The 12,007-nt window shown below is 51.8% G+C and overlaps 2 protein-coding genes across 2 annotated transcripts in view; both read right to left on the bottom strand.

Moving 5' to 3' along the window:
• LOC119102294 (death-associated protein kinase 1-like) overlaps window positions 1-5,774 on the bottom strand; it is a 38,716-nt gene extending 32,942 nt beyond the window's left edge. The window contains exons 1-5 of the mRNA XM_037225661.1: window positions 5,769-5,774; window positions 4,517-4,660; window positions 3,817-3,927; window positions 3,215-3,412; window positions 1,551-1,649 (exon numbers count right to left, since the gene is read on the bottom strand). Coding sequence (XP_037081556.1) covers window positions 1,551-1,649; window positions 3,215-3,412; window positions 3,817-3,927; window positions 4,517-4,660; window positions 5,769-5,774 — 558 coding nt within the window. The remainder of the gene's footprint in view (window positions 1-1,550; window positions 1,650-3,214; window positions 3,413-3,816; window positions 3,928-4,516; window positions 4,661-5,768) is intronic.
• A 916-nt stretch (window positions 5,775-6,690) lies between these two features.
• Window positions 6,691-10,459, bottom strand: LOC119102295 (death-associated protein kinase 2; the record flags this gene model as incomplete). Its single annotated transcript, XM_037225662.1, is given in 5 exon segments — window positions 6,691-6,735; window positions 8,531-8,576; window positions 8,852-9,004; window positions 9,443-9,536; window positions 10,354-10,459. Coding segments are annotated over 5 exon segments (444 nt in total), but the record flags the coding sequence as incomplete, so codon positions are not given.
• Window positions 10,460-12,007: the final 1,548 nt, after the last annotated feature.

A 12,007-nucleotide genomic window follows, 5' to 3' on the forward strand; every position in this document is an offset into this window, starting at 1 on the left:
TATATATATATATATATATATATATATATATTATGGTAAGAGGAGTTTCGATATATTGCGTATCATTATCAGGACAAGTACGATGGTACCAGTTCAATCAAGTAACAGCTAAATATTAAAACATTCAACCGACATCGCTCGCAATGACAACGGTCACAGTTACACAAATGAACACGACCCCTCTGTGCATAAACAGGAGACTGAAAAATGAAAAATCACGCGATAACATATCCTGATTCCGAATGGAAAAGGCTGCCTTATAATTTGCGAAAGATATGCAGACCTCATTACATTTAATGGCAACCTTTGTTGGTGAATATGAAGTGATTTTAACATTTTAAATCCTAAGATATCCAGACCTGTCGCCCATCCGCGACCATCAAGTTGTGCGTGACCCTTACTTTGACATCAAACGCTTTTCCGTATTAAGGCGCTGCAGGATTCGCTTGATCTTAGGATTTAAAAATCACTTCATATTCACCAACAAACGCCACCATTGAATATCATGGGATCTGCATATCCTTTGCAAATTATAAGGTAGCCTTATATAATTATATCATTATATAGATTAATTATATTAATCATACACAATTATTATTATTATAAGGTAGCCTTATTAATTATAAGGTAACTCAAATCATAAGGAAGGCCTCTCTACATGGGTCTGCGTGCTAGGAGGTGGTTGTGGCAAATGCCCAAAGAACTGAATGTTACCTGTTTCAAGAAACAGTCGTAAATCCATTCTGGCAGTGCTAATTGAAATCTGAACCGAGCACTACCACAACGCTCACAGATACCGTGCCATATAATCCTGCGTCGAAGCTAATGACGCATACTAAAATTGGGAAGGAGATGATCTGGACTTTTCATATATGACATTCTTTCATAATTTGCCTGCGATCTGGTTACCAAGACAAAATCAGCGGTGTTCCAGCTTTCAAATTTTGCTCTCCAGATTTCCACAGCGATGCGTTGAAATGTTGTAAGACGCTTTAAGAGCTTCCATACAAATTTCATGCTGCCTTTTCAAAACAGACCGCATTGTTAAAACGATTCCAACATATTTCCGCTGAACATGCGGTTTTAAAACACCTCAGGTGATTTATAAGTAATGTTACGGTAAAGATACATCTCAGTGGAAATGTAACGTATGAGTATCTGATGTAGTATGCCGTGGTATATGGCAGAAATATCTGGGGGGTCACACTGGTGGACGCACATTTGTCACAACGGACTTGGCATTCAGCAAAGATTCCAGCTGTTGACGTGCTGCCCTCAGACTTTAAGCGCTACGCGTGATTTGAGGTGTTTGGTCAGGGCGGAAGCAAGCTCACGGATAAATAGTGTTTCCAGTGTGATGATGGCTAATTTGTCATGCCGTGGTTTAATCCCAGATTTACGCATTTGCACGGCATGAGATTCAGGTTTACATCCATGCCTGGCATTCCACATACGTTTGCGTCCGCATTGTCAAACAATGCAAACCACCATATCGGTCAAAGCACCGACCACGGCTGCGCCCGAATGATGTCATTTCGTGCCGTACTCACGTCATCCTGGGCATTCAGGGCGACCCCGTGCTGGCAGAGGAGCCGGACGGCGGGTAAGTGGCCGTACTTGCACGCCACCAGCAGCGGCGTCTCGCCAGCCTGCCGGAGGTGGGTCCCGTCAGGTCGCCAGTCCCTCCTAAGCGGTATCCGCGGTACACTCAGGCGTCAGGCGGTCCTATCGGCCCCGTCAGGTAACGGCTTCCGACTGTGGCGGCCGGCGTTGTCATCGGTCGTCTCATGCACGGTGGGTTTTGATGGCATAGCTACAAAATGAATGGTGCAGCCCGTGGTTGACCATCTCCGCTTCTCCGCCGTTATCGTTGCAAGGCAGCAACTTTCCTGAGACTTCTTGGCATCCTACATCATCTGAACTGGGCGTAACATGCCGGCCGTGGTATGGTTTCACAATAGAAGCTGGGGTTAGTGGACTCGGGCGGGAAAATGGCTAAGCCTACCTACTGCACCAAGCACGTGACTTCCCCGGATAGACCCTCTTTCCTCTGAAAGTTGGTAAGAGTGAGGGGGGGGGGCTGGAACTACCCAACTGAATGGGGAACTATACTTCTGATGCGGGCATATTTGTAATTCATCTATTTTTAAAAGTGTCCAGGGGAGGTGAGCTAAGCCGGTAAGAGTCTTCAAAACGTAATCCAGCGACCCAGCCCTGAGATCAACAACAATCAAATTGTACTATGATGGCCGCATTATAACTACTGCGATAAGTTGACATCTGTAGTACACATATTGAAATACTGTTAACACACGCAGACTACCTAGCCTAACGCACCACCGCGCCACGCTAGCGGCATTTAGTACATGTGGCTGTTACGTGTGTCTCTCACGCTTACTAAATGCCCCCCCCCCCCCGCCCCGGAATCGACGTAAGGTTCCACCGCGCGAGTTTAAGCTTAGCTTAGAGAGTTTAGGCATCAATGCATATTCACCGAGCCCGAGGAAAATTATCTAAAACTCGTGAAACAGACGAGTCTTAAATCATCATGGCCCAGTTTTCAATCGTTTTCATTAATCCTGAGACCCTCCATGACTCAACTTAATGTAGGCCTTTAAGTACCAGTTCCTGTGCGTTCACTGACTTGACACCGGGTAACCATCCTGCGAATGCACCCGAATAAATGAACGTTTCCATCCATGATCCACGGGTACATAATCCCATCCCGGCAAAACATACACAGGCTTCGTACAACTTGTCTTAGTCTTTGTTCAGTACGTTCCCATTGAAATGCATCATTTCATAAGTTGGGCTTCGAGGGCCCAAAGTGAGCTTCTTGACCAAATCGGTACCATTTTAAACATTTAGTCCAAGTTTGCGATTGGAAGGATTTCCGGGACCAGCACTCCTGCTAAGTAGTAGCTGTTGCATGAGCCCTGGCCTATCATTCCATCTTAAAATTCCGGGCAAAAGGCGGCAAAATCTTGTGCTAACTAACTAGCTAACGTTCCAGAATGCTCGACACGGTCCGTCTTGGCCTCTGACGTCATCTGGCCCTCAGCGCAGCCGCCACCACCGTCCGCAGGCCATCCCAGCCAGAGAAAAAATAGCAAGTGACTAAAGGGACTCGAACCCATCACACTACGGCTGGGTGAATCGGGGTGGGGGTGGGGTGGGGGCGGGGGTAAATCAGGCAGGGTGAATCTGGACATGCCTTATTTTTGCTGTCGATGCTGGCGCCCTCTCCAAGTAGGTAAGCCAACACGCCCGGGTGGCCGTGGCGGGCCGCCCAGATAGCAGCACTGTCTCCGCGCTCGTCCTCTCGGGCTAGGTCGGCTCCCTTCGTGCGCAGCACTCGCAGAACCTCCAGCTGACCCAGGCCGGCGGCCACGTGAACTGATGTTTCGCCTTGCTGTTGACAGATGGCACCGACCCATCGAATCTCATCCACGCAACCCAGTGCTGAGAGAGTATTCAGTGTGCTGTTCGCAGATGGCATCATTCATCCAGTAACTTCGACGCAGCTCAGTGCTGAGTGAACGATCGCAGCGAGTCCCTAGAGACACGCGGGATCTCATCATGCACGCACAACATGATCCAACTTTTGAGCGACGTCTCGGAATGATCTGAATGTAGCAACAGGACGGTTCGCTAAGCGTTTGTTAGCTAAACAAAAGTAGGCATGTGCGCAGCTGTCCAAGTGGGAATGATTTTGAATCGAACCGCCTCGCCGAGAGACCTAGTCAATTTCCGAAATTTCCCAGCATGCCAATTGTTCCGTCTGAGCCACAACTAAAAACCGCTGAGCACACTTACCCGGTTGGCCAGGTTCGGGTCAATCTTGGCCATCGAAAACAGTCGCTTGATGCCCGCGATGTTGCCCTCCTCGGCAGCGCAGAACAGAGCAGACACAATGAAGTTTTCGTCCTGCCGAAAGTGGCGTCCAGCAATCTGCTACATGGTTGCCCATGCACGATAATACACGCGGTATTAGTTGCAAAGTCATGCACAATGCACTGGCAGCGGTTATAACGTGACGTCGTTTTGCGTGGCGTGAGAGCGGGGCCGCCGAGCTTGAGAAGGCAAATGGAACAGCTGGAGAGCGACGGTCGACGCGTCGTATTTCTACGACCATCCTGTATGGGCACCACACTCCATTCTTCGCAACGTTGAATAATGAGAGGAAAGGTCTGGGGAAATCACAGAGCAGAACAGACCAGCCGCCCAGAACTGTACTGAACTGGGCTGGCTGGGGCTGGGCTGGGCCCTGAAGCCAAGTTTCGTGATGACTGCAACCATGCAAATGTTGCGCACGGCGCATCGGCTGGACAGTACAACCGTGTCGGTTACCCCTCCCTTTGTCCTCATCTAAAGAAGGCTCTGAGCAGGACTCGCGCTTACTGGACAAGGAGTGGGCTGAGCTTGGCACACTCTCGAGGCCCCGGTGGGCCGCAACCCACCGGAGCGGTGGGCAGGCCTCAGTGGCGGTCGGTGGTGACGAGCGTGGACACTGAACCTGGTACGCGGTCACGGCCAGGTCGCTGACGGACTCCCGGGTCTGCTCCCCCCGCTGGTCCAGTAGCTCAAGGCTCTGGCTCCGGCTGCGCAGTTTGGCGCTCCTCGACAGACGGTTGCACAGGGTCACCACTCGCATGGAGTGCTGCATGGGGGGCACGACAGGGCTGCGTCAGTGGCTCTGCGACTGGAGGGCACACGAGTTATGGCTCTCGGACACATTCACGGTCGAGAATAGGCGGCTGCATTTGGCAGCTTGCTGATACTGTAATGCTGCTACGCTATGCCATAGTAACGGTATAAACAACTTTCCATGTCACCATATCAATAAGGTTTGGCTCCACTGAAGAATATGGTGGGGCCACTTGTACTTTGGTTGGAATGTCACGTTTAAGCACATGGAGTAGGTTAATTACGTGAAGCATAACTTTTCACCCTCCAGTTTTTTCGGTGTCCCCAGTTAAGTCAATGAGGCACGCTCCACACGACGCACCTGGTATTGAGATACAGCTTGACTTAGAGGCATTTCATGGCCAGGCCCGTTGATAGTTTCTCAATTTAAGTATGTCAGAAATGTTTTTGCCAACATCATGCAGCGTCCTCTGTTCTAATTTCACCTGCAGTTGACTTAACCTTATTGTCCTTTCAGTCGCGAAGGTCGACATTCTGGGAGTGCACTACAGCACGTGCCACAAGGCCAACCCTGGTCGCCGCCGTATTGGGAGGACCTCTGTGCGCGCCGACAGCGTCCCGACGGCCAATCCGGTCCCAATTTTTATACAACTATAAGCATCAGCAGTCGTGGCTAACTAATACCCCATGCGCTGTTGGGCCAATGACCTACGTAATTCAGATTCATATTCACCTTACCAGTAGCGCTAATAAGGGCGCATCCAAAGGCACCGTGGGCCTGGCCTCCAAGCGACTAACAATGTGTACGTGTGTGCCAAGGCCGCGTTCGCAGCACGAAAAATGGTAGCCCCGCGCACATAAAATCCACAGATGACCCCATCTGTGTTGTGGGTGTTCGCCTTTACACTCGGGAAACTTGGGGTGAGGCATCCATATTTGTACACATTGGCAGCGCCAAATGTCCTTTACCCGCACCGTGGAACGAGGTAGGTGATAACAGGCGTAATTGGTTAACCGCGGGGAGATAACAAAAAACTACAGGCGAATGGAGCCCGTCACCTCAGGAACCGAGGGCTATGTTTGGCGGCAAGCAGCGCGCGATAGTCCGCACACACACCTACCGCCATCGTTGGCAGCACGAATGGTCCGTTCTCTTTGGCGACGGTATTAGCTATCCTTGTGTCGCAGCGACACCATCGTCGCCGAGGTCTCACCTCGAGTTCCGCTTTTTTGGGATTTAAATAGTTCACCACTTCCATGTTAGCCGAATGGAGACGAAAAATAGTGGTGATCATGCAGCGCCATTGTAGAAATATGCCGTCTGGTCAACCACTTACTTTTCCACTGGCTTGAACATGTCCCCACCCCAGCCTTTAAAGAGCTATGCTCATTGGTGCTGAAAACTTCACTGGCAGTACGACCGATGGTTGCAAAGATGGGAGGGGGGGGGGGGGGGGGGGGGATAGGGGAGGGCGATAAAGTTACACAATTTGCGGTTGGCTGACGTAGACTTCCCTGGCTTGTGGACCAGCTCGCAATACATTTGTTTACTACTGCATAATGATAACAAAGGGTAGGCTAAAAGTGGGGGGGGGGGGGGGGGAGACGCATATAAGCCTCGATACCGATCGCCAAAGTCATGAGGATTTTTAACGCAGTTTTTATCGTACATGAAACGCAACATCTCATTTTCACGTCTCTCTAAACGCTAGGTTGATTACAATAATGTCTGAAAAGGACTAACAGGGCAGCATGCAATGCATATAATAAGTGCACAGAGCATATAACAAGTGAGCGTATTCCTTCATACTTGGCTGCAGTTCAAGCCAGAAGCATCTGCAGAACCCAAGTTACTCTGGGTATCCCACTCCTCACACGGTCCAGGCACTCCCCACACACCCCCCCCCCCCCCCATTTTCCCCACACCCACCCGCACGCACACGCCATATTACAGTTAAACTTGTTCACCCCTCTAGAGTCATCTGGTGAGTCAACTTGCCGTCCAGCGGCGGCGCGCCTGGTATGTCTTCAGATTGTCGATGTTCACCGTCTTCTCCACTGTTCCGTATGCTCCGCCTCACTCGCTGGCTAAAATTGCACACAACTGTCAGATCCTGGTGGTAATGTATGCATGGCGAGTGACCCGATCACCACTGCATTTTTGTAACACGGGCTTCGGGAGAAAGCCGTAACTGTGTGTCCGAAAAGTGATGACGATGGTCAAGGTTTAAACACTGGGTCCGAGCGATGCTGAATGGGTCTTTCGGTGACCAGACTGTGAAGCACTAAGGTGGGCAGTTAGAACATGACGTTTCCGCGGCAGACCACGAGGCGTCTTGTCCGTTGCAGGTTATCACACGGATTCACAGCGATACAGCACCGCCCGTCAGGCAACCATCAGTTTTGTATCATTAACACGCGCTCGGGTGGGGGTCAATTTAATTCTCTCCAGAGGTTTTCCTCGAATGGTTTCCAAACGGTCTAGCCGCGCCCAATTTGGCATGGCTATAGACAATTGAACAGCAGATCGTTTGGTGTTGCAAAAATAGATGTACCTCGTCAAGTAGTTGACCCACGGTAGTCAAAGTCAGGCCATGGATGCATTGAAGACAATTTCTAGGGAATTATTCAATATGATGCAACAGCGGAATATTAGACAATGCCATACATCTCTGAGAAAGTTTTTCAGGCAATGCAACAATTTAATAAACCAGTTCCATTCACCCCAGATCAGGTACGAAAGTCCGACCAAGATCAAAACCAACCTGTGTTAGTGCTCTATAGCTTGCAGTATGGGATGGCTTCTGGTGCTCATTTGGAATTATTGATATCAGGACCGTATTTTAACCTCCCATAGACTGCTTCAAGGACATAATAGGTGACATACCTAAAATGACCCAGGTTAGCATTTTGTTTTTAGGAATATACTGCCTACCGCAATCTTTAACGTTCATTGAAATGCAAAACTCAAAACAGCCTTATTTGGTTTTGGTCACCATAGCTTTCGAAAGTTCAAACAAGGTCATCGACCTCAAATAAGCACCAGTGACTTTTTGCTTAGAACAAATATCTAGGTTCTGGAGGCACTTTGGACACCAAGGTGGAGTTTGACATTGTTTGACTTTATTTGACCCGAAGGTGATTACCTAGGAACCCTAAATGTTGACACAAATGAGCTCACGTACAGGCCAGCACAACTTTTGAATTTGGTGTCTCTAGCTCCCTTAGTTTTTGATATCTCTAGAGGGGGCCAAACTGAATCCCCCACCCGAGCGAGGATTCAACCGGCCACCTGGGCGCGTGTTAGGGCTTGGAAACTGCACTTTTCTTGGTTGGAGATCATATCAGCCGCTTAGAATATTTCAGATGCTTCAGCAGTGACGCAAAACAGTGAAGTGAAAGCCTTTGATCTTCCCACGAAGCTTCCTTAACACTTGTCTTCCAAACACAGAGAAGGCTCGGTTGACACGGGAATTAACATCGCCTATGAATCACCCGATCATGTGGTTTTTCAGAGACAGAGGACAGGAGGACGGGGGATTAGACAGATTAGGCTCTATAGAGCTCCAGATGCCACAGAATCACTGCAGCCTTCAGAGCCTCTCGCAACCCTTGGCTTCCCGACGCCGTGTAGGGCAGCGCACACGTGCGGACAGATACAGAGACCGCGTGATGTGATTAGCTGAGCACATTATGCTCGTGGATCCTTCAGTATCGGCATGCATTAGAAGCCGGATCCGATCACACGGAGGTCCATCACAAAGGAGGCCCATCACAAAGGAGGCCCATCACACGGAGGCCCATCACAAAGGTCCGATTCAGGAGACTATGTTCGCGTTGATGAACGCACACGTTGGTGAGACAATCACAAGAATGCACACACCTGGATCCAAGGGTGGTCCAGGCACTCCCGCACGGTAGCTCGACGCCTGTCAAAAAAACCGTGGATCAGACATTCAAGCCGATCCCATTCGTAGTGATCGTTGAACGTTGCCCTATCGCCTCCAGCCACTTTCTGGTTCCATGCACAGCAATAGCCGTAACCAATTCACGAAGTTCTCGATGACAGTCCAGTGCTCACAAAGAGCAGCGGCAAGCAGAATCATGCCGATTCGCCTACACAGCAGCCATTTTGGAACGGCCACAGCCGCAGTCATCACCTGCTGAAAGGGCAGCTGACGGCACCCAGCAACCAGCGGATTACCTGGGGTCTGTCACGAACAGACGCGATATGAAGTCCTTGGCCGACTCCGACGTGCCGCTGAAGTACTCGTCGTCGAAGCAGTAGTCACAAGCGACGATGTTGGCGAACGTCTCCTGTTGGGTGTCTCCCAGAAACGGAGACGCCCCGGAGAGTCTGCTCAAGAGACAGATTGATACTCAAGACGCGGACGTGTACGCACCGGCGGCCCTCCAAAAGAACGCATCTTTGTCAGGGGCTGGCTGGCCGGCAGCAGCTTGATATCGTTCAAGAAGGATAGGAAATCGCACCCGTCATTAAAGCACAGTATCATCCAACGCTAAAAATCGCAAATGAAGATGGATGCCACTCTCAACAAGTTCTGCTCTATTTTGACATTGCCATGGCGGTCATGAACTAATGCCATACTGGGCGTTTTGCCCGGGGTAAATAGTTTCAAGTCGATCTAATTTCTCATAGTAAAGACCATTGAATATCCGTGAGTACCTCTGCAACACTCGTTTTGTGAACGTAAAACGTCTACCACATAATAGCCATGCGACGATATTGCGACCCAGGACAGCCTCAACAGACGTCAGGCGGCTGGCTGCTCACAGGATGTACGTGATGACACCCAGCGCCCACAGGTCGCAGGCCAGGCCCAGCGGCTCGTAATTCACGATCTCCGGCGCCACGAACTCAGGCGTGCCTGCAGCAGAACGACAGCTCAGTCGTCAGGGAAGCCCACAGGTGATTTGTACTGGGATTGACAGCCGCTCGTGTAAACATGGCTTTTAGGCTTGTCGTTAAGGCATGTAGAAATAAATCCATTCAGTGAGCATCAGTTTTTACAAGCGAACATCCCTTTAAAATACTGCTCATGCGCGATAAGCGCACCAGTGACATAAACACAATATTTGGGTCAGTCGTTGTCATACACTGATTAGCAACGTCACAAAAATCACTCCACCTTTACCACGTTATGCATGCTAATCTTAATATATATTTATGATTATATATATATATATATATTAGTTAGACAGTCAGATATTGCTTTTGGGAATGGATTTACGATGAATCCAAAACGTTCAGCAACGAATATATTTGAAGACAATGCGTGTCTCTCGGTGAACAAATATTTAATATAACGATATATATATATATATATATATATATATATATATATATATATATATATAATTACAAGCAGTTGGTATTAACGACTTAAGATGTCATCACCTTAAAGTTCAACAAGAAAAGCTAAGATCAAATTTGAGAGCCGCCAATCCCAGATTTATCGCCAAATTTACCCGTGTACAATCCCGAAGAGCAGCAGGCATCGTACCGCGTCTATGGTAAACCCCATCTGTATTTCAAAGCGTGAGCGCACTCAGTGCAAAAGGCGGTGGCTGACTACGCGGCCACCACTCGACACCATTCCATCGGCACTACGTGTGCACCACTCGACACCACTCCATCGGCATGACGCCGCCCAGCGCCGATAAGACTCAGCGGGGGGCCGTTACCGAGCATATGACGCTCTTCTTTGTTCGGGTCGATTTTCCGGCTGAGACCGAAGTCGATGAGCTTCAGCTGCGCCCGGTTCTTGCTCAGCAGCATGACGTTCTCCGGCTGAAAAGAGACCGGTGAGACCCTCGCCGCTCGGGAGTGCCGCGCACCGCAGCAGCACGAACCGCCGTCGGGAGTGCCGTGCACCGCGGCAGCACGAACCGCCGCTCGGGAGTGCCGTGCACGCGGCAGCACAAACCGCCGCTCGGGAGTGCCGTGCACCGCGGCACACGAACCGCCGCTCGGGAGTGCCGTGCACCGCGGCAGCACGAACCGCCGCTCGGGAGTGCCGTGCACCGCGGCAGCACGAACCGCCGCTCGGGAGTGCCGTGCACCGCGGCAGCACGAACCGCCGCTCGGGAGTGCCGTGCACCGCGGCAGCAAAACCGCCGCTCGGGAGTGCCGTGCACCGCGGCAGCACGAACCGCCGCTCGGGAGTGCCGTGCACCGCGGCAGCACGAACCGCCGCTCGGGAGTGCCGTGCACCGCGGCAGCACGAACCGCCGCTCGGGAGTGCCGTGCACCGCGGCAGCACAAACCGCCGCTCGGGAGTGCCGTGCACCGCGGCAGCACAAACCGCCGCTCGGGAGTGCCGTGCACCGCGGCAGCACGAACCGCCGCTCGGGAGTGGCCGTGCACCGCGGCAGCACGCCGCCGATCGGGAGTGCCGTGCACCGCGGCAGCACAAACCGCCGCTCGGGAGTGCCGTGCACCGCGGCAGCACAAACCGCCGCTCGGGAGTGCCGTGCAGCGGCAGCACGAACCGCCGCTCGGGAGTGCCGGCACCGCGGCAGCACGAACCGCCGCTCGGGAGTGCCGTGCACCGCGGCAGCACGAACCGCCGCTCGGGAGTGCCGTGCACCGCGGCAGCACGAACCGCCGCTCGGGAGTGCCGTGCACCGCGGCAGCACGAACCGCCGCTCGGGAGTGCCGTGCACCGCGGCAGCACAAACCGCCGCTCGGCAGTGCCGTGCACCGCGGCAGCACGAACCGCCGCTCGGGAGTGCCGTGCACCGCGGCAGCACGAACCGCCGCTCGGGAGTGCCGTGCACCGCGGCAGCACGAACCGCCGCTCGGGAGTGCCGTGCACCGCGGCAGCACGAACCAGCTCACAAGAATAACCTGCACTAAAAGCATTCACGGCGAAACGGAACTAGATCCGTGTGGACGCCATGCATCCGCATCCGGTTGTGATGACGCGCTCGCCGGGGCGACTTTCACAGGGGGACGAAGTGTGCAGGGCTGCGGCGTATGTCAGTGTTTGCCAATGGACACATGGCAATGCTTTAACCCCAACATAACGTGACTAACACCATCCCATGACCGCTGCTCATATAACAGCAGGTATTTAGCAATAATTGCCCTCTCGCACTCGTTGGGCTTTAAACGGATCATATCAGAGTTGAAGGGAAGTGACACGCAACGCCGAACGCCGTAAAAAGTTATCGGTGCATCGCCACTCAACCCTGGTCCGACCGGTTTGTTTGTGAAAGCTGATATACGAGGAAAGCCTCCGTCATGCATGCCTCTGAGCCGTGCCGGGCGCCGCTAAGCTGGTAAATCAACAACTGTCTCATGAGCTTCGGGAAGCGCTAAGCGTCAGCAGGTCTC

The sequence above is a fragment of the Pollicipes pollicipes genome, unplaced genomic scaffold, assembly GCF_011947565.3.
Source record: "Pollicipes pollicipes isolate AB1234 unplaced genomic scaffold, Ppol_2.1 Scaffold_5724;HRSCAF=6776_pilon_pilon_pilon, whole genome shotgun sequence".
Taxonomy (NCBI): Eukaryota; Metazoa; Arthropoda; class Thecostraca; order Pollicipedomorpha; family Pollicipedidae; genus Pollicipes; species Pollicipes pollicipes.